Raw genomic sequence first — 27,689 nt, 5'->3', positions numbered from 1 at the left:
TACTAGATGAGGTCCATATGTCCAAGACATGCAAAGTTAGTCCTGAAATACAACAAATATTTTACTGCAATGCACACTCATCTGAAAAAGCATCCGCTAACGCTAACAGAGGAACGGTCCAAACCCTCTCGACAGTCAATTAACAACTTCACCAAACGTCCTGCGGTATCAGAGAGAAGGAGGCTGCAAATCAACAATTTGTTGTTGAATGTCAAAGTTATTAGACCTTTAGCTGCTATACATGGAGAAGGCTTCAGAGAAATACCGCATTTGTTTTTAACTATCCTATTTTACAACATTGCTATTGACGATGCCGTTTCATATAGGTTATACATATCTGCACATTATGATAAGCTCATGTGTTTATTGTTCAGTTATATTGTGTTCTATTAGTTCACATGTGTTACTGTGGTTGTAGAGCTTGTTTTTTTTTTTTAACCATGCAATAGATGAACGTTTTGGTAGAGCTGAGAGTTTACAGAGCGAGAGCCGCATATTAGAAGTGTCAGACTGACGGTGTTTATGGTGTTGGCGTGGGCTACGGTCGACAGTAGCCCGTGTTCAAGCTTCAATTACCTTGCAGAAAAACCTCTGTAGCTTCTTTTGTGTGAGACACTGCAATATGTATTCAGGTCAGAAATCTAGATTGCATTGTTGCAAACACCAAACTGGGAGAATTTCTTCTAACAAAGATAAGGGACATAAAGTGGATAGCCTGCTAATTTTTGAAGGACACATTGAGTGAGTTCTGAACTGTATCACACCAGAAGAAAATCAGATACTCCGCTAAGGGCTGTCTAATATAATTGGTATAACTGTGATAAATAGCAGTTAAGCTTCCGACATTGCCTCAGCGTGTGAAGTCACAGCCATTATCTTCGGTTTCAATCCATTATGCTTCTTCCGAAAAATAAGTACTCTTTCAGCAAAAGTGCACCATACCTTTGTGCCAATCTATTCCAAATACAAATGCGTGCTTGTGTTACAGATCCAGGATCTGGCCATCCGCTGCATCCAGAAGAACATAAAGAAGAACCGCGGCGTCAAAGGCTGGCCGTGGTGGAAGCTCTTCACCACCGTCAGACCTCTGATAGAGGTGCAGCTCACTGAGGAACAGATTCGTGGCAAAGACGTAAGTACACACACATTAGTAGGATGATTGTGAGTGATGTGGGCTTTTAAGTTGATTTCTTTAGAGGCACAACAACTGGTATTAGACAGGAAACAGCAGGTGTTTTTCTAGTGGAATGTGAGACTGATGGATTTTTGACAACAAGTGCAGACTTTGAATAGAAGTACGTGTTTTTGTGCCTTTTTCTTTTTGAAATTGAACAATTTATTCAAATATTTTCTGCTTTGTGTTATTCCTTTATTGATTGAAACTTCGCCGTAGTATTGGTATTTAAAGCAGTCTTTGCCCTATGATAATATTTAATCCACCAAACTGCATCATATCCATAAAATATCAGAAATAGTGCAGAGGGAAAACACCATACACTTTATTTGCACTCATGTACGTCTCCAACACCTTCCATGTTACCCCTATCAGGAGGAGATCCAGCAGCTGAAGCATAAGCTGGAGAAGGTGGAGAAAGAAAGAAATGAGCTGAGACTCAACAGCGACCGTCTCGAGAGCCGGGTAAACACACAATCACACACTTACACACACTAACATGTGTTTCTATCTTTGTATGGACCTTCCATTGACATATTGCGTTGCATTCCGTATCTCCTTAGCTTAACCATCTCAACTAAATGCCTTAACTCTAATCTAGATGTACCCTTTACCTTTAATGTACAACATTATGTAATAACATTTAGTTCATCACCATCTTAAATAACTGGTGAGAGCTGTAATTCATCAGTAGCAAATTACTGGATGAAATCCCCAAGCTCGCTTAAAACTCAATGACACAATTCCTAGCGGTCTCTTCTGAGCTACACATTAACGCAGCACAGACGAATGCTTGACACTTAATGTGCGTTTGGGTCTGCGGTGTATCAGATCACGGAGCTGTCATCTGAGCTTGCTGATGAGCGGAACACCGGGGAGTCGGCCTCCCAGCTGCTGGAGACGGAAACCTCAGAGAGACTCCGCCTGGAGAAGGACATGAAGGACCTACAGGTAGAGACATAAACACAGACAAACGCACACAATGGAGGAAATGGAGGATGCATGTTTGTACGCTTAACACTAAATATCCCCATATATATTTAGTTATGTGTATCATATACGTATGTGTCATTTGCTGCACTTACTGGTCAGCTCCATTTAAACTTATCAACCAATAATTACAATGACGGTGAATTTAATGTGCCATTTTGAAACAGGAGGTTCTCAAATCCACATTTTTAGCTGGATTCTAGCAGGGCACGTAGCGAGGACGTTACAACTGAAAGACACAAACACTAGCTTTGTTTCTTTGACTCTCATACCTGCCAAGCAAATTGATACTCTAAAAACAAAAATCAGTGGCCACAATAGGAGAGAGACAATAAGTACGAGGTGAGTGTCGGGCTGGAGAGCACAGAATCGTATTTCATGTCATCTTCATTGCATCTCCTAATGTGAACTATGCATCTGTCTATACATGAACCAAGCTGAGGCTGAAGACTCCCAGAACTCAAACTGCATAAGAGAGTGTGTTATGTCTTGTTAATGTCTCCGGTGCAGACAATTTCACTCTTTCTTTTGTTGCACTCGCTAAATGCAACAAAAACTCTTCCAGCTTAGAGATACAAAACATTCTCCCTTTAAAGTACGTCTCCAACACAGCGAGGCAAATAGTATAGCAGTTTATACAGTTGACACCAAACCATGGATTATGGTGAATTATATCCCATACAACATTTTATTACCGCTTTTTGCCACGCACATTTCCACAATGCAACAGTTGCTCAGTCTGCTCATCCTCTTTCTTTAGCTGGATGTTGTATGAGGATCTATTTAAAGTGCCGCAGCTTCCAACCCTCCTCCTGCCATTGATTGTTCTGAAACTGCATGCAGTCATCCATGTCAGTGCTAACATTTGGTGGCGATTTATTCAATCTGAGACACGCTGTAGTTCATTACTTGAGGTATTATTTTGTTTGATTAGTCACCCATTAAAAATGACAATCACAATGATGTGTAAACACTAAAAATAATCCAATATAAAACAATCTCTTGGTTGTTTCATCCTTATAAATGTCACATATTCATGACTAACGATGAGATATAATCATTAGCAAAGTCAGTTAGGAGGAATTAAAGATACCTGTTTCACTCCGAGCTGGCTGTATCCACAAAATGTTACCAAAGAGCAAAAAAGACCTGAAGTAAGTACAGTGGGAGTTTGTCAGACAATAACAGTTATTCTACAGCAATTCCTGTAGTAGTTGTAGTAGGCGGAGTAGAAGTGGTATTCAAAATGAAATAATGAGAAATCACTAGTACAGTTGCCAACAACATGTTACCAGAGCAACCGCTAAACAGAGAGAACTGTCATAACAATTTGGATATATTTTCTGCAACGTTGTGCTTGCGTTGTTTCTTCTGTTGAGCCCGAAAGCATCTCTGTGTTGTTCATTATTAAAATTTTATGTTACTGCCACTTTTTAAAACACGATGTTTGTGCTTTTGACTTTTAGACCGTGGAGCTTTACAATTATTTAAAGAGAGTTGGTCAAAATACGGAGGAAACGACTCCAGACGTAACATGAACTAGCTTAACTTTATAAGAGCTAACTAGCAAAGTTAGATGGAAAGTCAACTATTTACCATAAATTAGATTTATTTACTGATTCTGTATTTAATCTTACAATCTAACGTAGATTTGCCAATAGAGTAACACGTCTCAAAAGCATGTTGTTTAGTATTCCTGTATGTGAACTGCACAGACTGCTGCTAATTGACGCTAAATCCAATATCCGCGTTATTACGGTAATTTAAAGACTGATACAAAACTCATAATGTTATTCTATTGCCGTAATATACTGTCTGAATAGTTTTTAATAGCTGGGATAGCAACATAATGAGGGGCTTTTATTAAGACACTAGAACAACAGACGCCAGGGTCTCATGAAATTTTGTGGAAAACTCAGAGTCTTCCTTCCATACAAGGACACAGCCCTGTTTTTCCGCACAAGCATTCTCTTCTCCACCTCACTCTGCGACACATACACACACACACACACACACACACACACACACACACACACACACACACACACACCCACACCCACACATAAAAGCTATAAGCCAGATGACCATAATTGTGAAATCATGTTGTCAGGCCATTTTTTTCCACCGCTGCACTAGCCCTGTACCCACCATCCATTTAGTTCACCACTGACATATTTGACATGATGTTTTTCCATTTTCTTTTGGCTTTGTTGGGACAGATTTTTCTTTCAGGTGACTGCTCAGGTAGTTAGATTGACTTCAAATTACCCAGCTGATAGAAATGCAGGAATGATTTATTTTTCTTTGAGGCAGAAGCACAATGTGGATATGCACTGGAAACTTCTCTATGGAAGGGACCAGATGTATGCACATATCTGGCGTAGTCTGGATTGGATTGTTCAGATCTTTCCACACTCGGTTAAACTACCTATGTATAATGTAAACTATAGAATAAAATACAGTTTATAGATTATTTGTGTGGTTGTTTTCAAATGTAGCCACTGTCTGCCCTTTTTATATATGATATAACCAAACTTTACTTTACTATTACTATAAAAAATATTATTTCATATAAAATCCACTTTCACATTCATATCTTAGTACAGTGTTTCTTTTATCCTTTGTTGGGAACACAATACAAAACTGTAAAATGGCTGCATTTATGTCAGGTTTTTAACCAGAGAGCTTTGCAATTTGCTTCTTCGTCACTCTGTTAACTGTGATCTGTGACTACCAGACGCAATTTGTGATGTGGAGAAGTGGCACAAATTAAATATTAGAAGAATTTGTTTGTTGCCGTGTCAAAAATTAGAAGATTTTGTCAGCAGATCCACTCTAAACACACTTGCTCTGGCCTGCAAACCCCATCATGACAACATTAATAATGATGTTTGTGTTTTCTCTCATCTGAAAAATTTCAATCCCCCATCAATCATCAGAACATTCTAGTCCGGTGGGTCTCTGCGGTGTTTGATATGTCCCTGCTTGGGCTCCTACACACGAAAACCTTAAGAATCCCTTGATTAAACTATGGAGACTAATGTGTTTGTGTTGTAATAGAAAATGCTTCCTCTCCCTCGTCCCCCAGGCCAAATTCGAAAGCATGAAGAAACAGACGGAGTCCATGGAGATGGAAGTGATGGAGGCTCGACTCATCAGGGCTTCTGAACTTAATGGAGAGATCGATGATGACGACACAGGTCAGACGCAGTCCTACACACAGGGGCTCTACCGGCGCAGGAGTATTTACCAATCAGCCGTGGCTTCGGATATTTATGTCGTGCCGTTTTAAAAACACGCTCATAAAAATGCTAATTGTCAAGAAGCCGGCTCAAGCTGCTGGCCGCCCACGCAGGCGTTTGATTGATTAGACGTCTTCTCGGGGCTGTGTGAGTGTTTACGGATCAAGCTTGATTGACAGCTGTTGACGTGGGACGACCTTAGTCTAAGTAACTGTTTAGCAGATTGCTGTGTAAAAAGGTGTTCAGACACCAAATAGAATGGCATCGACTAGAAATGATAAAGAATTCATATTTTTCAGCCTACTAAAACAAAACAGGATATATATGTACAGATACAGTCCTTAATGGGAATTAGGATTTTATAGATCACGAAACAATCTACTTTCAAGGTCCACAGACTTTCGACTGAAAATTTAAAACCCAGTGTACACAATATGTGTCGGTGTATGAATTGTGCTTAGTCGTCATGGAAATATATTTTCCAGTACTGTGCCGCACTGAAATATATTTATAACTGTATATTTATAATGTGGCTATCTCAATTACTGTGTGAAGGAGAAAATCAGTGTTCAATGTACTGCAGTCTAGGGCTGCCCACTCAGTGTTGTAAAGTCGACTCATAGCTTGGAGAGCTCGGACACAACTGGACGGTATTTCAGCTTACTTGCAGTCGACCTTGGAATCGGTGCATTGGTCAAAGGTTTAGTCTCTAAAAATCCTTTCCGATTAAATCCAATTAAATCTGCAACCAGTACTTAGTTTCATTATTGATTAAATGTTTTACTGCACAGATGACGTCATTTTCTCAAATAAAAGTAGCAAATCCTCACATTGGAGACACATTTAAGCTTAAAATATGACTGAACTTCGTATTTTCAAATAGTGGTTATGGTCTGTATTGCGTGTCAATCAAATAATTTAAAGTTTGCAAGACCTACTCCAAACACAAGACAGCCACACTAACCAAAAAGCCTTGTCACAATTAGTCTGTCAGCAACACAAACATCTTTTAAAAGAATGAGCGCTGAGCTGTAGCGACAGCTCTGTGGTCTCTGCACACTCTCACAATAGGAAACTTGTTTTTTCTTCTTTCTTTTTTTTTCCTGCTCCCTGAATGAACTAACACATGCTCCCACACACATACTGCAACACCAGCAATTCCCTTTCAAATTGTAAGTAAAGCCCAGTGTGTGTTCTTCAGCCGAGGTGCAGGAACTGCAGGGGTGGTGTCCGATCGATGCTTTGACAAAAGCCAAGAAAAATCTAATGTCAAAGAGGTACATTACAAATGGATCAGTTCAAAGTGAAAAATGAAGTAAGGATTTACTTCCAAAGGCCCTGCAGACAGGCGCCAGCTGTCTTTGCGTGGCACACAGGCTCTGTGACTGTAGAATTGATTACTCAAAGTGTACTTGCGTTGCATAGGTTGCGGCGGCTTTGTTTGTTTGTGCCATAGTTGAGGTGAAATGATCGTGAAAGGGTTTTCACACCAGATTATTATCAGTACATAAAGTATGTGTAGTTTGTATTTAACTTTTATTTAAAGGACTGCACCAAAGACGTGTTTCTCTGCACCTGTCCTTTGCACAGACCAAGCTGTTTTTTTGCCGTTGGAATTTAAGCGTTCAAAGCATAGAAATGTCGTAATCACCGGTCTATTGAAATGTCCCTGGAAATCCAGATTCAAGGCACAGGAAAATGATTTTGATGTGCTCATACAAGTTGCATTGAAGGTGTGCAGCTAGGTAATAACGCATACGAACATGCTGTGAATGTGCTGATGTAACAGGAGGAGAGTGGAGGCTGAAATATGAACGAGCCATCAGGGAGATTGAGTTCACCAAGAAGAGGCTGCAGCAGGAGTTTGATGACAAGCTGGAGGTGGAGCAGCAGAACAAACGGCAGCTGGAGAGGAGGGTGAGTCACCTCTAATACACAACTACCTGCAGAAATGAATGAAATCAAATTACATTTGTTGCTCTACCGTTATTGTCTAAATCCAATATTTATTACAGAAAATATCTGCGTATTCCGTACCATTGGTATTTCTAGTTTACAATAAAAAGCAAACCATCTTTATAAGTACCCAACTGAAATCCACATCAACCCTTAAGTTCAAATTCAACATTTTATTATTGCAGGAATTTTAGTTGACGAATTCAAGTTTATTGTCATAAACACAGCAAAGGCTACACTGAGCAACGACGTTCTTACTTTGCGAGTTCCCTTCACACAACTAAAATAAACAACTAAACTAAAATGAAGGAAATAGTTTACTCTAAGTATAGAAAATAAATAAATAATTAGTTGTGCAATATTGTGCGATTATTGTTTAGGTTGTTCGACTGTGCGAAAGATTTGTGCAAATGTTGTGTTGCCGATATGCGCGTATGAGGCAATGAGGTGGTTTGTGTTTAAAAAGTTCAACATTGCATTCAACGGGTGATGATTCAGCGATGATTCAGTAGCCACACTCCTGCAGCGTCTGCCAGGAGTGTGGATTTTCATGATTGGGTGGATTGTCATGAAATTGTGTCCCCACATTCATTAGAGAATACATTCTAGTGACTTCACTTGTCATCTGTCGTGTGTCTTTCTGTCTATTGGACGTAATGACACAAAATTATTGTATAAGTTTTCATGGCTTCCAGCCGATAAATGTAATGACTTTATGTATTCAGCCACCATAATATTGACCTCTTTAGTTGTATTGGTATATCTGGTTAACTACTGGATGGGTTGCCATGAGATTTGGTAGACACAGTCATTGCCTCTGTAACCTTGACCCCTTACCATCAACTAGCACCATGATTAGACTAATGTAAAATTATGTAGACTTATCCTTTTCAGACAAGGGAACTCATGGTTTTGGTCTTTTCACTTAATTTTTTTCCCACTTGTGTAGCCAATATATGGGTTACTACAGTAAATTATTTAATTTTATTCTGTCTACCATCATTACCGACACAAATAATCATCTCAAATACACAAAGAAGGTTAGAAAAGCCAACAGTAAATTAATCTCTTTGCTGAAACCACCTCCAAATTGGAGTGTTAAACTAGCCACTATTATCTTTGATACTTTTGCACAATATAAGGAATTTAAAATGTGAAAAAATGTGTTACTTTAACTCTTTTTACTACGTAACAAAATAACTTAAATGTTCATATACCGTATGATGTAGAAAATACAAAAAACTGATCAAATAAAGTAGTAGTTTGTCCAAACTTTTGACTGGTACTGTATGTTATGGTAAGGGTTACAGTTATATAGTGCTTCTCTAACTTGATGGTACTCAAAGCACTTTACATCCACCCATTCACACATCGCCCTCACACCAGTAGAGCTGCCGTGCAAAGTGCTCAACTTCACGTTCAGCCTCGCCCAAGGACACTTGAGCATGTGGAGGGGTTGGGGATTGAATTGCCTATCACGCTCCACCACCTGAAGCTTTGACCTGTATACAGAATAGTGGACGAGAGCAGTTGTCACCTGAGCTAAAGGCCGATGTTTTACAAAACACTGAATATCACAGGTCCAGAATATTATTAGTATGCTTTATTCCACCTGAATGTCTCTCCGATTGTTACACATTGCCCAGTTTTCTCATTTAATTTGCTGTGTGTATTCGTTTTCGTACAGATTACCGACCTGCAGGCTGATAACGAGGAGTCGCAGCGAAACATCCAGCAGCTTAAGAAGAAAACCCAGCGACTGACATCTGAGCTGCAGGACACCAAACTTCACCTGGAGGGCCAACAGAGCCGCAACCACGACCTGGAGAAGAAACAGAGGAAGTAAGTACACCTGCAGAGAGTCGTGTTTGCATGTGTTGCTGTAGCAGCAATATGCAAAAATAAAGAACTGTGTTTCAGATTGTTTATAGCTTCGTGCTGTGCAGATAAAGAGGAAAAGAATTCCCCTCATTTATAAAGCTACTGTACGGCGTGTCTATGTGAGACTAGTAGCAAGGGACATGCCCTCTGGCTGTGTTGCTGATTATGCATGCTGTAGTTAAAATAGGGATAATATATAGGATCTTGTTTCTTTCTCAGCTCAGCACATTTTAAGTAATTCAATATTTCATGATCCTTCGCACATTGTTGCTTTGTAGTAGTAGTTTTTAATTGTTTTCACAGTGTTAATCAGTTGTCTGTGATGTCGTTTGTGTGCAGGTTTGACAGCGAGCTGAGTGCCGTCCAGGAAGACGTGCAGAGGGAGAAGAGCTTGAGGGAGAAACTGGCCCGGGAGAAAGACATGCTGACCGGGGAGGCCTTTAGCCTCCGGCAGCAGCTGGAGGTCTGTGTGGTCCAGACTGTGGCAGATAAAGACCAGTGCATGCTTTTTGTATTCATGTGTCCACATGGGGCAACATCTGCCTGAGAATGAGGTCCGCGACGACCCCTGCACCGTCTGCGTCCCTGCAGACTGCACATACTTCTAGTGCACCGACTGATTATATGTTAGCAAAAACAAAAAGGATGCATGCTGATGAGGGGTGGCTATTTGAGGAAATCTGCTTTTATTTACACCTTTATAATTTATCATTAAAAGAGTACAGAACCCACAGATGGCATTAGCTCTTGGTGAGAATGTATTCCAAATTTTCTGCACTTAGGATGGGATGGCAACAAACTCTGGCTGCAGGCTGTCCCATAGTGCTTGGCACCTCAAGAATAATTACCAGCGTGGTGCTACAGCCCCATCTGTAACTAGCTGCGACAGAAATGCAAAAAGAAAAGACAGAACAAAATAAGTTTTGAGAACCTGCTTTTCATAAGATATTCAGTAGTAGCTTTATTTATAATCTGGCACCTCTAGACCTGCTTAACCATGTGTGTTATCTTAGTAATAATATTATGAATCTCTGTCAGCTGTCGTACCATGTCGACATCATCATTTCCTGATATTGCTTCCAGTCTGTTCTCACTCTAACCATCTGTCCCGTAGGACAAGGACCTGGAAATGTGTGCAGTAAACCTGAAACTTGACCAGCTTGAGGCCGAGCTGCAGGACCTCAACTCCCAGGAGTCCAAGGACGAGGCATCACTGGCCAAGGTCTTCTTTCTTTCATTATTGATTTATTTATTACTGTGTTTTATTGTATGTATTGCTCCACTGTGCATTCACTGCTACAACATTTCCGTTAACAATAAAGTCAGTCAAGACATCAGTACACATCCCCAATAAAAACCCTCGTTGTTCACTGTATTTGTTTATTGCTCAGGTGAGGAAACAACTTCGCGACATGGAGGCCAAGGTGAAGGACCAAGAGGAAGAGCTGGATGAGCAGGCCGGCACCATCCAGATGTTGGAACAGGTACACACAAACACACTGCTAACATCGACCTTGTCATGTTAGTTACCTCATAGTTACTTATTTACACAACCAGTAGACAGTCGATCGTTTTTTCATTCAGCATACAACCACACACGCACAGTATGCTGATCTCTATCTGGGAGGGATTGGCGGTCACACTGTGAATATTAGCATCGGCCCACTTCCAATTTCTGACCAATCACAGAATAGTTGCGAGAAAAAACAAGAAAAACCTTCTGCCCGGTTGATGTGTAGAGAACGAGCTGCGACAACTCCCAAACAAACTTGTCACTCTCGCTTCTCGTAAGCAGAGATAATGCATAAAAAGCAAAGTGTTAATCGCCATCACTCCAGTCCTACCTTTACCTTTTTCGTGCAACGTGTAGCTCATACAACCTGGCTCATCATTGGACAAGTGGACTGCGTCTGTCGTCTCTACCTGAAAAACAATCTGACTTTAAACTGAAATTAGTATAAATCATAATGCCTAGCCTTGTTTTGATGTGAACATTAGGGGTCAGAGTACAGCAATATAGCCTTTCATAACAGTCTGATTCATAACGGATCAGAGGATCAGAACTTCTACTGCACACCACAATCTATAGGTAGATATACAATGTAATGCTCCCTACCCTCCCCTTCTTATCAAGGTAGTTTTATTTTCAATGTACTGCACGTTCAGAGATGTTCTTCTGCTTACGTCAGTTGTAACATGTGGTAAATTGAATTGCTATTGCCTTTCCATTCGGTCAAACCACTCGCCCAGAGGTCAGCCAGTGATTGGAAACTGTATATATCAAACAAGTTAGCCAGCTATTGGAACTGCAGAACGGTGTGATGAGGAAAGGGTCACCTTAGTAGAACAACAGGCTGTCATTGAGGCCTTGGAAACTGCCAGGCAAAGACTCAAACCAACTGGACATGGTAGTGGTGGACAAACGGCAGAAGAGGGCTGGTGATAGATGAAGCAATCCCAAGGGATGGCAACATCAGCAAGAAGGAGCATGAGAAATACAAAGTCTGCCTAGAACGGTTATGGAAGGTGAAGGTAACAGCTTCGTATGTGAGGTTTTAGATTGAGCAGTGGTAGTTTATTAGTAATAATGACGACAATGACCAGGACTATGCTTGTATCCACATCTACTTCTATGGTAAGCGCAGAACGTCTTAATGTCTGCTCTTTGTGTTTCTTTCAGGCTAAGCTGCGCCTGGAGATGGAGATGGAGCGTTTGCGTCAAACTCATTCCAAAGAGATCGAGAGCAAAGACGATGAGGTGGAGGAGATCAGACAGTCCTGCAGCAAGAAGGTCAGGTTCATTGCATTGACTGTGCATGCAGACATTTTAATACATTCATGCCATTTTTTCATTTTTTTTATATCTATGTAATTTAATGAGAAATGAAACATGTATATACGGTATCCCTTTACTGGAGGTCTTTGATCAGCAGAAATGCGCCACATAGGATATAGCATCTGTGCAGTAATGTTTGACTCCAGGGGGTCATTTTTATTCAGTCACTGATCTTTTTGTTGACATCAGTATAATTCTCATACTATTTTCTCCCGTTGATTGCTATATGTTTATTTGCTGTATATCCTATAAACAGTGTATGACCTTCAGCAGTCACCGTGACACACATACACAAGCTTATAGGCCATTATACCATTAGACCAACACTATTATATAAATTACACTATTTCAACGAGACGCTGTATTTTTGATGTACTTAATTTGCGTGGAGTGTGTAGACCTTCCCTGTATAACAGGGCTTCACACTATGCTGCTAGTCATTCAAGTAGTTCTTCTTGCTACAAACAAAATGAGCTAATCGAGTCTTGCCTTGCTGTGACATTTCTAAACTTTAAAGGGCACTTTGCTCATGGTTTGCTCAGATGATTGAGGGCTACCGCTCATACTAGCCTGTCATTCAACAGTAATCTGTTAAGCAAGCTGTGGAGGGCAGCGATACTTTCCAGCAGCTAGTCAAACCAAGAGGCAACACTAAATGGTAGAAACACACCACAAAAATAGAAATACTAACTTTATTTGCTAGCACATAATAGTATAGCTACACTACTACTGTATGACCCACCTGGAAGTTGCAACACTTGCTTCCTGCTGTCCGTTTGCAACTTCAGCACATGGACAAAAGAATGTTTAACCTGGCCCAGGGCCCAAGATGGAGGAGATGCACAAATACTGTGTTAAGCTGGTGTTGTTTGGTTTGGTTGCACATGTACTTCTCAGTGTTGCAGAACATTAAAAGCTTTCCGACTGTCACATCCAGACTATCTGCTCCACGTATGACAAACTGACCTGTCAGTCCAGTGTCTCAGAACGGGTATGAAAGCATTAAGCAAGGGATGCGTTCTACAGGTCACCACGATGCCTCCACCATCCAGGGGAATAATTAAATTACACGCTCTATCCTCGGCAGCCTTGAGCAGATGGGCCTCACCATATGAGCCTGATTCTGTGTCCTGTTAAACACTAAGTGTTGACCAATAAGGGAGCGTTGTGTGTGTTCTTAGCCAAGTCGCAACTAAACGATGTGCCAATAATACCCTCACAGACAAAGCTAACTTTTCCCACTATGTTATTTCGTTTTTGTGAATTAAACTACATGACACATTCACCTCTTTCCAGTGTCTCAAAGGGGATACTCCCTCATTTAACAGATAGACTTTTTTTCAATTGAAACATATATAGGAAGTGGAGAGCTTGACTGAGTTTCACTCTTACCTTGTTGGTTCATGAACTTGTGTGTGATCAGATCGAACTATGAATTGACTTATTTCTGTGTTTGTGTGTTTGCATGTGTAGCTGAAGCAAATGGAAGTCCAGCTCGAAGAAGAGTACGATGAGAAGCAGAAGGTGCTGAGAGAGAAGAGAGAGTTGGAGGCAAAGCTTCTGTCTGCACAGGATAATGTAAGCAGTGGATCATGTTTGTCGTCTTCTTGTAACCTAGGCCTATAGCACCATAGCTACTGAAACGGGCCAAATTGACCACTAATCTAGAGTGACTATATGCCACCAAGATAAACTGAAATTCCTCTGGTTCATGAGCTTCTGTGAGCTTCATGAGAGCTTCATGAGAGGATCAACTATATGCCAAGTGTCTAATGCAGACTTTGATAGAGATTCACCATTGAATCTCTACCAAAGTCAGCACAGACCAACTGTAAAAAGGTTTTCCCTTAAAAATGCTATGTAATTATATTTGCAAATTCAAACATTATTACAAAATGGTCCAACAAATGGCCCAACCATTACATGTTAGGTTTCTATGTGACTGAGGCTGTCAAAGACAGAGTTTTAAAAAAGTGAATTGAGTCTAATAATAAATTAAATACATTGTTGGGATTGATACTGTGAACATTTGCATGAATGGTAGTTGGTGAATTTCCCAATTACTAATAAATATATAATAAGTGATATGATAAAAAATTATTGTGCTAATGACTTAATACACGACAACTAGAACTTCTTTTTCTTTTTCAGTTTTAATTTGAGTAAGGCTTTCCAGTGAATCACAGCTAAGTTAAGGCCTGTGATAAATTAACAACTTCCTCCTTGGCCTTTGCTTTCAGGAAAGTGATAATTAATATGACAGAAAGTTGATTCATTTTGCTGTGGCCAGGTTTCAGTGAGAACAAATTTACCAGAGAGAGAGTGAGCGAGAGAGATGTGTGCAAATTCAACTCAAATGTACCGTAGCTGAGTCATCACATCTCACTGTACTCTTCTCCAAGGTGAGAACTGGTGACGTGGAGACTGAGAAGCGCTTGAGAAAGGACCTGAAGAGAACCAAGGCTTTGCTGGCTGATGCCCAGATCATGTTGGATCACATAAAGAACAATGCACCCAGCAAGAGGGAGATCGCCCAACTCAAGAACCAGGTACAGCCACAAGTATATCACTTATCGTACCACAGACTCCACCAAGTGTGGAGAAAGTTTGGAAAATGGAGTTAAATAACTAAATAAATTATGGCTTATTCATTTTCCTGCATATGCGTGTCTCTTTCAGCTGGAGGAGTCTGAGTTCACCTGTGCAGCTGCTGTCAAAGCTCGTAAGTCCATGGAGGTGGAGATTGAAGACCTGCATGTTCAGATGGAGGACATCTCCAAAACAAAACAGGCGGTCAGTAAAGCTCTCTGCTCTCTCTTTTCATCCTATAAAAGCAGCCTTTCTAAACACGTTTCTATAGCGACACAATGCCAGGCAGCAGTTTTGATCAAGCGTACGATCGAGTTTGCTGCAAATCCTTCTCACTTTGGAGGAAAAATCTAAAGCTGGTCAAATCTTTTTTTTTTTTGATTTGCATTTTTGATGCTTTTTAAGCCTCCACCATCTGTGCTGGTAGCAGGGTGGCAGTGCATACGTCTGTCATTGCCTTTCACCAGAGGTAAGGGTTTAGAGGACACACCTGTTCCCTCGGAGCTCATTCTCTTCTTATTCCCTCTGGTCTTCACTTTACATGCTGTGAAAGCAACGCAGGAGTTTTTAAAGGTAAAGAGCTGGAATATACCAAGTCAGTCACCTTGTCTCAACCATAGACTGTAAATAAAGATGAATGACAGAACAGCTCCTCAAAGGTCATAAGCTCCCCCCTTTCATGTTAGTGGATGGGATTTGGGCCAAACTAAAACACTTAAAATCCATTTTTTATCAAGGATGGTTTCTGTAATTTTAAGTACTTAATGTCTCATAGGGCTGTGGGAGTGGGAAAAAATAAATAAATAAATAAATAAGTACAGTGCATTATCCACCATTTCTTTGTAACTGGTGGAGGTAGAGCAGAGCGCAGTATTGATCAAACAAAAACACCAGGGAGTCTGGTGGAAGTGTGGGTGGGTCATTGATAACGTGGCTCCACATGGCTCCAAATTCGCAAGATGCGCTGGTATCCGCATGAAAATAGTGTCAGTTTGGCCAATGCAAAGAAGTGGGCACACATTGTCCATATTTATATACAGTCTATGGTCTCAACTCAATGGAACAAGTCCACGAGTTCTTCTGGGTCACTGCCAGCTAAGGATTCCCCACAAAGTATTAAATATGAACTTATTTGCGATTATATTTGTCGTCAAACTCTTAAAACAGCGTTTGGTTTCCTGCACACATGACATTACAGTGCAGTTATGTCTAATTTTACCTCTATAATACGAGAAGTTTCTATATCATTTTTTATGATACTGCAAGCCAGAGTTTCTGCTTAATCACAGTGGTCGTATCCGTGACACTAACAACTCTTAACCCATATTTCATGGGTGACTATCTCAGCTATGTTTTTGTTTTCGTTTCAGGTCATTTAGAGAAGTTTATGCAGTTATTACTGCAGCAATTACAGTCCCTGGAAATCTGTTGCGGCTTAACTGTTACGACAAAATGCATGATGCGTTTGGTAGGATTTTAAACAGTAGCGTTGGAGAGACAAGATGACTGTCTCACCAGCTCTCACCAGCTGTTTGTTTTGAAATAGTGTCTTTGATGATAGCCTTTGTAGCATGCACCCTGCCTGCTGCTAAAGTAGAAGGCTGTGAGAACCGATGGCAGAAATGGTAATTGCATAAACGGTAGATTTTTTTTGATACAGCCCCAGGCCACATCATACACAGCAATTCAACAAAGATAAAATCATGCAAATAACATTTCTCTCAGATGTGCGGCCGTTTTCGCTATTTTCACACCGTAATTGTAGTGTTTTGAGAAAATTGTCTCGCGTGTTTTTCGACAGTTTTCTTTTTCCGCAGAGAGCCGTGGCAATCTGTGAGGAGAAAAAAAAAACAAAGACTCAAAGACAAAGAGCCGAGCCGTGTAATTGAGGGAGATTGGACTGACAGCCTATTGTTAAATGTGTTAAATGACAGTTTGACATGTTTTTCAAGTGTCCGTCAGAAAGTTTTGCGCATGCTGCAGAACTGGAGGAAGCTTAGGAACGGTACTCTGTGAGGCCAACGGTGGATTTAAAAAAGAAAAATGTGATATGTAAATGAATTTGCCCCAGATTCCACAAGGATATTTTTGTTATGTCTCAGGAGTACCTGGTTTTAAATAGAAGTAAATATGGAATAAATAAACATGTTTATGTTCCAAGGTTCGGTTAATTCTACATCCTGTTTAGACTATTTTTTAATAAGATTGATGTCATAATGCAAGCTATCCATTATCCTTTAAATAGTCCCATGGTCAACATTTATTAATCCATAACCCTGCACTAACAACCTCTATTACATTTTTGTATATTATTCCAGTCATTACAGAAACAGGATTACTTGAGTAAAGTCCCTCCCCTCAGCTGAAGGTGTAAGACTCCTTTTAGCCTCTAATTGGATATCTTGGTTATGACTGGGACCTCATATAACCCCCGGTGGGCCTCAAGATCAGAGCGGCCTGTGTAGCAGCTAATAAGGATTTGCCTCCAAGGAGAATCGTTGCTGTGAACACCTACCAAGTCAAAGCATTAAATGAATTAAGGCTGTTAAAAGGAATTTGCATTATTGCGTTATTGCAAGTGTTAACTCTGACGGCAACTAGATGGCATATACAGTAACCAATTCCAAAACAGATTGTCTAACCAGTGCCACATTATGTTTGATGTACACTTATGTTTCCACACATTTCAGTTTTGAGGACTCTTAAGCTCTCTGTGAGGCACAGACCTGTACACTTCTAAGTTTTTCTTTGTGCCCTTCAGCTGGAGGAGCAGCTGAGTCGTCTGCAGAGAGAGAAGAATGACCTGCAGTCCAGGATGGAGGAGGACCAGGAGGACCTCAATGAGCTGATGAAAAAACACAAGGCTGCTGTGGCCCAGGTCTGCTTCCTCTTCTGTTTTATACACACACACTTTTGCACAAATTATTCAGCTTTATTGTGTAAATCAGTGACCAATAATTTAATTTTACAAAGAATTACAGAAATTATTAATTCAGCAAAACATCAGCAAAATAGACTTCTAAAATCTACTTTATTATTCCACTTCCTATTTTGTCTGCCTGTATTCCCTGTCATAATTTATTTGTTTCCAGCTTTGACATTTGCAGTTTATATTTCTGGCGGCTTTAAAATTTAACCTGAACATTAAATGAAGCCCAGTTCACAGAGTAGCATGGAAATAAAGTTGTGTGAATGGTTTCCTTCAATTAAAACTGCAACCTTCGGAAAATGAATGAACACCTAATTTAATCTTGAACATAGTCCCTTCATATCACATAAAAAATAAATAAAAGCCAAATATGTCATCTTCCGAGGTCTTCTTCAGTCTTAACTAAAGTCCAAAGATGTTGACACTTGACATGTCTTGTAAAGAAAGGCATCAAATACTCATATTTGGAAAAATTAGAAATTGCAGCGTTGAACATGTTTGCTTAAAGGACCAGTGTGTGGGATCTAGTGACACCTAGTGGCGAGGTTACAGTTCGCAACCAACTGAATGCCCCTCCTTCACCCCTCCCTTACCAAGCGCCCTCTCTAGAGCCAGTGTTTGGTTTGTCAGTTCTTGGCTTCTGCAGAAATGTGGCGAGGCAACACGGGTGGACTCTGTGGAAGTGCACTCAGTTCTCAAATCCTCACGATAATATGACACATCTTTGTTTTACTGGCCAACACAGAAAGCAGTGACTACAACTTCAACCACTTGTCATCACCTCACTGAACCCAGTTAGAAAAACATCGGAAACTGTAAAACAGCTAAAAAGACTTTGATGGATGAGTCCCGTTAAGGGATCCTCAAAAATAGACGTTAGTATTATTCATTCTGAATGGTGTGTGAGTTTCAACAAAAAGCAAAACACTTGGTTAATACATCACACATTGTAGCCTGCATGTGTAGAACCACGTTATGTGAATAACAGTCAGAGGTTCATTTGTCAAAAGTAAAATCCCTGGATTGAGCTTTACATTGAATTGTTCATCCATCCCTGCCAGTTGAGTCATTTTGGTAAAGCAATGCTGTTTGGTGAGCTCTGAGTGATCCCCATTAGTATTTATGTAGCTGTGTGTGTGCAGATGAGCAGTAAGTGGAAATGAGAGTAGAGTAAAAGCGCTTCCTTTGCACCGCTGATGGAATCATGAGTGATCTCCCTCCGCTGGCCCCGGATGAACCTTCCTTCCTGTTTAAATTAGAGCAGCTTCATTCCCAGTGGGGCTCGCTCTGGTAGCGTGCTTCATCTACAGTGAAGAAAAGCACTTGTCTCAGACATTTCACACAGGTCACATTGAAATGAGAATTATTGAGTCGTTCGTTGGATTAAACCGAATCTTTCAACAAATGTGTCTGTCAAGGTAATGTCATTATATTATCATCATGTTTACTGGGTTCATTTGTACGATTTTGATGCATTTGAAAGATTTCTTGTTATTTGAAAATATCTTTTCGTTTTATGTATAATCGGTTTACTGTATAACTGATGAAATTCACTGGGCAAGTTACTATTTTATTAGATAGATTTATTAGATTTATAGATTCAAATTGAATCCCAAAATACTACAAAGAGCATTCCTACCATCGTGGCTATATTCGAAATGGGCACTTTCTGTGCTTGTAACTTTAAATCAATATTTGCTGCTAGTATGATGGAGCGTGGAGATGGCCCACTGGACACCAAACATTTGACTTTGTTATATCTAAAAAAGCTGAAACGGGGCATTAGAGAGTTTATTGAAGACGTTTTCGCTACTCATCCATGTAGCTTCTTTAGTTCAAAGAGAGTGGTGGGGAGTTGGGGTTTAAATAGGAACATCAGTTAGTGTCACTTGACAGAAACTCACATGACTGATGCCTGTTAAAAACCAGGTACTTACCTGCAGTTGGCGGAGGTGCTTACCTGGAGTAAATTGCAAGTGACTAGCTTTAAGTATGTGTGTTCAGACCTGGCGTTAGCATGTGTCGCCAGAACCTATCTCATTTTCCATATGTAAATAAACCCCGACATCATCTGGGGCACCGAAGAATGTTGTAACAGCTGATGTCTCTAATGGATCTCTGTTTTATGTTTAGTTATTATGTATTGAGCTCCACCCTGACGTTAGTTAGACCTGCACAAAACTCTTGAAGTTTCCATATGCACTGTAATCTCTGGAAATAAAGATAAATAAAGACATTGGTTATTGAGGAAATAGGTAACTTAACCACTCCTCCTTATACATCAACATGACCGCATAGATACATATAGACTGTCAGAGTTTTAAACTGCTATTGTGTGATCTGTTTTCTGTTCTCATATGTTGTTTGTTTTCCAGACACACACTATATAAATATGTTCAAGAACAATACGGAGTGGATTTTGCATCCTGTACGTCCCCGTTAATATCAGCTGACCTACAGCTGCTTACCGACTTTGCTTCTTTCCTGTGTGTTTGTGGTTTCAGTCGGCCCAGAACTTGGCTCAGATCAGTGACCTACAAGCCCAGCTGGAGGAGGCCCTCAAGGAGAAGCAGGAGGTTCAGGAGAAGGTATAATCAAACTTTTTGTTCCAAGCAGGCCACAGATAAATTTGTAGCCTGTCTAAAAGCAGACTAAAGTGAGTAATCACAGATGTAGCAGCCTTTGTATACAACATTTTTTATTTATTTTTTCCTAAACACATTGAGGTTGTTACAGGTTTTGCTCTTGTACAAACACTTAAACCACAGCCTGTGCTCACCAACCACATCTGGCGTCCTGCGGTATAGAAATGCAACATTTGTGAAATTCTCTCTCCACCTACTCTTGGCTAAAGGCTTTTAATGCAATCGAGCACAGCATGGGATTAGCTGCTTCGGTCAGAGAAGGACACTTTACAAGCGGCATAGCTGGATGAAAACCTAAAGAATCTTCTGCTGTAATGTGCTGAAAGAGTGTGGTACATAATGGACTGTAAATTTTATTCTTAGGGTGGTCCTGGTTTAATTGGAGCAAATGCTGGGCCACCAAAACTGGATTCAGTGCAACACATAGGTGTAGGTGTTGGGTGGGTGTTTGATGGCTCAGTAACAATAAAAAATCAGCAATCTTGTGCGTACAAATGCTGACGGTCAACAATGGGTCATACTTCAGACTAAAGCAACTTACAGTGCAGTCAATATGTCTGTTTTCTGTCTCTTAGATGCAATCCCTCCAGAGCCAGGTGGAGTTCCAGGAGCAGTCCATGGTGGAGAAATCCTTGGTCAGCCGGCACGAGGCCAAGATCCGCGAGTTAGAGACCAAGCTGGAGTTTGAGAAGACCCAGGTCAAGCGCCTGGAGGTAAGCTAAGTGCAAGTGGAGCAGTGCTTGTGGTGGTAGGCGTATGGCAGAGGTTGGTGGGAGAGGGAAATGTGTTCTCTGAGGTCAGAGAGCGACTGCAGAAACAGAAAGAGGTCAACGCTGGAAAAAAGGTCAGATGTGGCGCCACATGAACATTTACATGTGCTTGATTAAATTTCAGAGCTCTGCCAGTTGAGTACAACCATCCCTACAGTATTTTTTCCCTCAGTGTTAGTCTTATTTGACAAAAACATTTGTTATTCTGTCATTTTCGAATTACACCTTTTCCCTGAGACAAAAAGCACAGCTGAAGAATATCATCTGGACACATCTGGTTATTTTCCTTCACCCACTGATAAAATGACCCTTTGCTCAATGTTGCAGGCTCACCTTTGTAATTATTAGCTGTGCAATGTACTCACAGCTACGTACCCTTCCTGTGCTTCCAGTACAAATATTGGATTTGTTTATCGGATGTGCTGTTTTTTAAGAGAGTTGCAATGAAATGTGCAGAGTTTGAAAAATACACACAGGGCTGCAGCCTTTCTGTCTTTTGGTTGGCTTTTTAAGACTGAAAGCTGCAGTAGGTGAATATTTCAGGTTGCCTGATTTGTGTAACACATCAAAGATGGAGGTAGCAGAGCTCAATCAATACAAATGTGTGGAGGCACATTACAACACCCACTCAGAATGTGAAATGTGGACAGGGCCAGTGGCTAATGCAGGAACTAACTGACTGAGACTGGATACAGGCTTACTGCACATTTAAAACACATGTGAACAGTCACGTGCATACAGTGTAATATCTCGCATTATCTCAGCGTGACCACAAACGATTCCTCTCTATTCCCGGGCAGAGCCTTGTAGCTCGTCTTAAGGAGAACCTGGAGAAGCTGACAGAGGAACGAGACCAACGCAGCAGCAGCGAGAATCGAGAGAAGGAACAAAACAAACGTCTGCAGAGGCAGATCCGCGACGTCAAAGAGGAGATGGCTGAGCTCGCCAAAAAAGAAGCTGAGGCCAGCCGCAAAAAACATGAGCTGGTAAGGATGCGGGAAAAAAAAGTAATGAGACAACTTACTGACAACTATTACTGAGCAGGCAGTTCAGTTAGACACTCCTGACATTTTAGGAGAAGCTCTGTACAGCATCTATCGGCAATAAATCAGCAGTATTGAACAGGTCAACCTTTGGTCCCAACCAGCTGAAAAGTTCATTCTGTCTCCCATTAACAGGAAATGGACATTGAGAGCTTAGAGGCTGGTAATCAGAGCCTGCAAGCAGACCTCAAGCTGGCCTTCAAAAGGATCGGTGACCTCCAGGCAGCCATTGAGGATGAGATGGAGAGTGACGACAACGAAGACCTCATCAACAGGTACAAAAAAGTCTTGTCATACATGTGGCCAGGTGAGTTAAGCAGAGGCTGATGTGATGTAGAGGTGCAGAATATTAGTTATGAAAGAGTTTATTTCTTTATCTAGCAGCTCGAGTTGAAATGCTTCATCTACCTATGAGGATGAGCAATGATTATAGAAGCTCAAACTGGGATAACTGTATTAGCAAAATGCATTTTAATTAACAAACTGCGCCTGTGAACTGTCAGTCACAACATTTTCATACATTAGCACCTACACTGCTCCATAAAAATCAAACACACAGAAATGTAGGAGGTTGTTGATGAGCAATATGTTTTTGCAGTTACTTAGCGTTTCAGTATAATTTATCCATTTAACTAAAAATGAAACTCTTATTAAAAAATGCATTATTTGTTCTTATAATAATGCTTTCACATAACAGAAACAGGAAATAAGGGGTTATAGTGTTACATATGTGTTAATTACACCTAAATACCTTTTGGGTGGCAAACGTTGTTGAGGTTCCAACGATTCCCTCTTAAATCTGGGAAAAATACTGAACAGAAACCTACAGTACTGCCGACTAGCTGCCATCATTTTGGGAAAGTGTTTTTGTGAAAAAAGCATCATCTCTCGGTGACGCACTGCAACTGAATGAGAAGATAAACTGAGATTAGACGTGCCTTTATTGATCCCCCGTAGGAGAAATTCAGGGTGACACTGCAACAGTAGAAACAAAAACAGACAGAATAATAATAAAAAAAAAAAAAAACTACAATCTGTGTCTATATACATGTGTAAACTAAATAACGGTGATGATAAAAATTAGCGTATGGGTACACCTGGTGTATTCATCCATAGTTCTATATGGGCACGTGCAAGCAAATTGGTATTTTACGCAATAAATATGACCTTGTGCAATCTGTGAGCAATACATGAAGATGCACAGTGTCTCCAGTAAACTGTGCAACAGCTGTGGAAGGGCAGCCGAAAGGACAAGATGTGTCTGTGTGCAAACTGTAATACGTACAGTATCTACGGTAAAATGTGCAAGAGTCAGATGATAAGATTGAAATGAGTTAGATGCACTCATACAATCTTTAAATTAATTGAAAGCAGTCTTAATGTATTACTCTCACCCAGTTAAATGCCCTGTCCTCTCCCCCTGGGGCTTTAGGACGATGTATACCTTCCTCTAGGTGTGTGTGCTGAACCTTACCTCTGCACAGTCCTGCTAAGACAGAGTTGCAGTTATTCGGTCTCCAACAGAAGCGAACAACTCTTGTCAGTCATCCAAATGCAGTCTGAGGGCTTTCTTCTCTGCTCTGTAAGCTAGATCAGGACGAGGTGACACGCTCACGCTCTTTCATCAAAAACATGATGCATACAGTGCCGTTAGTTTGCCAAGGGGGAGGAAGAAAATTAGGTCATCACAGAATCTGCCGCAACATTTACACAGATATTTTAAGCATCATTCACATTCTCTGTTTTATTTTTGTCATGAACCATTATTGATGTTTTTCTGTTGTCTTTCTTTTCTTTGTTTTTTTTCCCCCACATATTCTTGTTTGTCCCTTCTTTACCATCATCACCATCTCGGGGCAGTTTGCAAGACATGGTGACAAAGTATCAAAAAAGAAAGAACAGAACGTGAGCAACTTGATCCACTGTTTTTGTTTTTGCGCCACTGGAGATGATGCAGTATTCTACAGTCTTTGAACATTTAAGTTAATAGTGGACAGAAAAAATAATCTGTCCCTTCTGACTGTCATGCCACACAAAAGTCTTGATATTTAAAGGAAAATTCCTCCCAGATATCTGGTATGCACCCTAAATCCTGGACCAGTAGCATTGATTGTCTCTGGCTGATTTCAAACCCTTCATGGAAGAAGCACAGATAACTTGCGTAAGGGGGTCTTCCTTTGATGTGTGAAGGCTCAGGGATAATGCATCATCAACAGTGGTCAGAACTCCCTCATAATCCTTTTTTACACTACTATTCATTGCATGACCTCATGTGTACAGGTGCATGAATGCTTCTGAATTTATTACTGGAGCGCTAGCATGAACTTCACAGGTGCATGCAGCACTGCCATCAGGAAATACTGTGTTCTTAAACTCTGCAATCCACTTACTTGCTTTTATATATATCACCACGTGAACTCCTATCCGTATGCAGTATATGGAAGTACTGTAACGTTAAATATTGTTAGAAACTTACTTGAGTTCTCTGTGACTAAGTTTAGCTTTAAATAGTGCAGGTGGTGACTGACTGAATTTCCCTCCGGGGCAAACCTGTATACCTGACTTGACTCGAGTACACTAGCTCTCTTCAGACTCGCTGCCCTTGCTCATTTAAAATAATACAGAACAGACCTACTGGGAGCTTCAGGGCTTGGCAGATTCATTGATGTAGCAGTGTCTGCGCTTGTTAGCCTGGTAGCCTGTGGATATTACTCCCGATTCCTGCATCAGCGATGAGTCTCTTCATAGCCTGCTTAATAGATTTGCAAAGCTTTGAATTGAAAGGCGCAAGCGTGAGGATCTCTTTAGCCAACACCCTTGAGGTTGCGATCGACCCGACCAGTGTTATGTCCAGCTGTGTTTATCTCCTGGTTTGAGGGCACCATGTCGGACACTGCTGTGTTGTGTTTGAACAGCAGTTGGCGACAACTCAGTCTCTCGCTCCCTAGACCCTCTTAATATTTCATCATCCCGCTCTAGGGCTGGATGAGACTGTGCTTTGGTAGTGACTACACCCCCTCCCCGACAGGAGAAAAGGGATGCCATGTTTCCCTATCAATCTTTGACTTGGACTTGCTTAATAATGCAGAACCCTCAAATGTCTTACAAAAAGCTGTCTTGCTCACCAGGAAAGTAGCAAACATGCAGTGTTAACCTCTGGCTCCCAGGTATTCCACTCCCCTGTCAGTGTTGGGTTGGGTGCGAACCGAAGACCAGAGTGTCTGGATTTGTAAAGAGCGCTTACCACCAAGGCATTTTAACATCTTCCTGGTGTAATACATCATAGAAAATACGTATACATGGTACATATACACATACATTTACAACTAGATAACCATACTTTTTTTTAGAGGCCATAAAACACAAAGGAAATACAGATTTCTGTTTGGTTTCATAATGGCTATTAGGCTATTTAAGCCAGTTGTCATTGTGCAGTGGATAATGGAGTGGGGTCGGAGAGTTTGTCTAACTTAAGAGATTGTGGTCTGTTAATTTGGAAGTCCAAGGTCTAGTTGCTGTGTGATGACAAATTAGGCAACAAACTGATGAGGGTCGAGGGTCGTGGGCAGACAGGATTTTAAGTGTGATAGAACCAGTCTCTCAAAACAGTTTTCAGTCCTTTAATGCCATAGCTTTAAAGGGCTGCAAAGGAGTTCTTTGACACAGGAGTGATGGTGGTAGCCTTCAAGCTAGTGGGGACAACTGCGTGAGCCAGGGACTCATTGGAAAATGTCTGTACAGGCATCAGCCAGCTGTTCAGCACAGGCTTTAAGCACACGGTCAGGTTATTTTATCTGGGCCAGCTGCTTTCCGTGCATTTGCCCAGCTCAGGGTGATGTAGACGTCTGAGATAGAAAGTGAAAGAAGCAGTTCCACAGGTGGGAGGTCAATCTTGACCTTGATTTCACTGTCACAGCTAGCATGGAAGTAGTTTCTCATCAACAACAGTGTTCTCTAGGAATCCTTGGGTCTGAATATTCAGTTCAGTTCAATTCAGTTTTATTTATATAGTTTCAATAACGACACGAATTGTTTTAAGATGATTTACAGAACCCAGAGCCTGAAACGCCCCAGAGAAAGCACTAAAACTTGTTACGTACATACAAATTGTTCTCGCTCCCAGGACTACAACAAGAACAAGAAAAAAAGTTTGTTTTGGACAAGCATTTTATACTTGGGCTCATGTGCCAAAGTACTCACAGGGCCTTCCCACTGCAGCATACATCACTCGCGCTAAGCATTGTGGGAGATGCGGGAGATGGACGACAAGAGGCAATTTTCTTATTATTTACGGATACCGACCAGTTGTTTTGACAACTGGCTGATCAAGCCATTCATTCACCATGTACCCACACACAGTATGCCACACTGTGAATATTAGCATCTGGGAGCTCACAGAGCAGCTGCTAGCATTTCCGCTTTTCTGCATTAACCACTTCCAGCCTTAAGGCTACAACCTCCTCACTCACCAGTGGATACTACTGGAAAAACACACTGTTCTGCTGGCTTCATTTGACGAATTATCTAGAAAAAGTGAGCTCCTTTGATTTTGGCATCAGCTGCCATTCCTGCTTGATATGCTTGTACTTTTGACCAATATTTCAAACCAGTGAAGGTGGCCTTAGCTGCAGCTGTCAAAAGACACCTCACTGACACAGTAAAGAAAAAGTAATACTTCAAACAAGTGTACATTTGTTTGCATTGGGTCTTGTGCATCTCCAAATACATTCTTTTTAATTCAATATTCTTTCCGGAGAATTTGAAAAACACCTTGGCACAGATACTAGAAGACTCCTGCTGTCAGCTGCCCTGGCTCAGTAGGTAGAGCAGGATGTCCATGAACCAGAAGGTTGGCAGATCAATCAGTTCATTGACCACATGCCGATGTGTCTTGAGCAAGACTGTGAACCCCATGTCAGTGTTTATATGAACACAACCATTTAACTAGTAGTTATTTCAGCTAATAAATGACCATTTGATTAAGTGTAACTCATGCCATTACTCGCTGCAGTTAAGACCACAAACAGTGTTACATTAACACATGACACTATGGATGAGAGGTGTCTTCCAACCCTATACTTCCTGAAGTTCTTGAGAGGTTGCATATGGCTGTCTGTGCTCTAAAGCCACAGGGAATTCACTGGACAAACAGTTTCATGTATGTGAGGAATAAATAGTGGGGCACAGAGGAGGCAAGCTAAGCGGAGCAGAGCAGGAGTATCCACGGAAGCTAATGATGAATGTAATAGTGTGTAACAGAGATGTACAACCAATGGCGGCAAAATGTCACAGACAATTAATGTCTCCCGAGCGCTGTGTTTGTTTACTTCCCCCAGGTTTTCAGCAGGGCTTAACTAATGGAATGGTGGTCAATGACATAAATTCTGGTTGACACCATGTGTGAAGCACTCAATTACCTAGTGCCCACCTCTGTGGTTTTGGCTGTAGACCGGAGAGGTCTTGTTATCCGCTCCAAATATATAACGGAATTGTAGCCAGTCACTATTACGAGATTTCTAATACCAAAAATAACAAAAGATATTTGAATTTAATCATTGAATTCAATAAATACCTATTGGTAGTAGACACAAAGTCACTCCGGTTGTATTTATATGCTTTTAAATAATTGAATTG

General features: G+C 40.8%; 1 protein-coding gene across 5 annotated transcripts in view; it reads left to right on the top strand.

Annotated features, from left to right (window-relative positions):
- The window catches only part of myo18ab (myosin XVIIIA b), a 100,188-nt gene that overhangs the window by 63,677 nt on the left and 8,822 nt on the right, over positions 1-27,689 (top strand). For 4 of the 5 annotated variants that reach the window (XR_014699411.1, XM_084559108.1, XM_084559110.1 and 1 more), the window contains 19 exons: positions 989-1,132; positions 1,550-1,639; positions 2,006-2,125; positions 5,253-5,364; positions 7,196-7,323; positions 9,050-9,204; positions 9,583-9,706; positions 10,358-10,465; positions 10,635-10,727; positions 11,924-12,034; positions 13,553-13,657; positions 14,482-14,628; positions 14,759-14,872; positions 17,430-17,546; positions 20,102-20,185; positions 20,818-20,955; positions 21,813-21,998; positions 22,191-22,330; positions 23,916-23,960. Coding sequence is in view for 4 of the 5 variants with exons in the window: in XM_084559108.1 (XP_084415234.1) it covers positions 989-1,132; positions 1,550-1,639; positions 2,006-2,125; positions 5,253-5,364; positions 7,196-7,323; positions 9,050-9,204; positions 9,583-9,706; positions 10,358-10,465; positions 10,635-10,727; positions 11,924-12,034; positions 13,553-13,657; positions 14,482-14,628; positions 14,759-14,872; positions 17,430-17,546; positions 20,102-20,185; positions 20,818-20,955; positions 21,813-21,998; positions 22,191-22,330; positions 23,916-23,960 (2,261 nt within the window). In the remaining variant the exon portion in view is untranslated. The remainder of the gene's footprint in view (positions 1-988; positions 1,133-1,549; positions 1,640-2,005; positions 2,126-5,252; positions 5,365-7,195; positions 7,324-9,049; positions 9,205-9,582; positions 9,707-10,357; positions 10,466-10,634; positions 10,728-11,923; positions 12,035-13,552; positions 13,658-14,481; positions 14,629-14,758; positions 14,873-17,429; positions 17,547-20,101; positions 20,186-20,817; positions 20,956-21,812; positions 21,999-22,190; positions 22,331-23,915; positions 23,961-27,689) is intronic. The other variant, XM_084559109.1, reaches the window with a different exon arrangement.

Source organism: Chelon labrosus, assembly GCF_963514085.1.
Source record: "Chelon labrosus genome assembly, chromosome: 13".
Lineage (NCBI taxonomy): Eukaryota > Metazoa > Chordata > Actinopteri > Mugiliformes > Mugilidae > Chelon > Chelon labrosus.
Note: the sequence above shows the minus strand (reverse complement) of the source record. Positions and strands in the feature narration are given on the sequence as shown.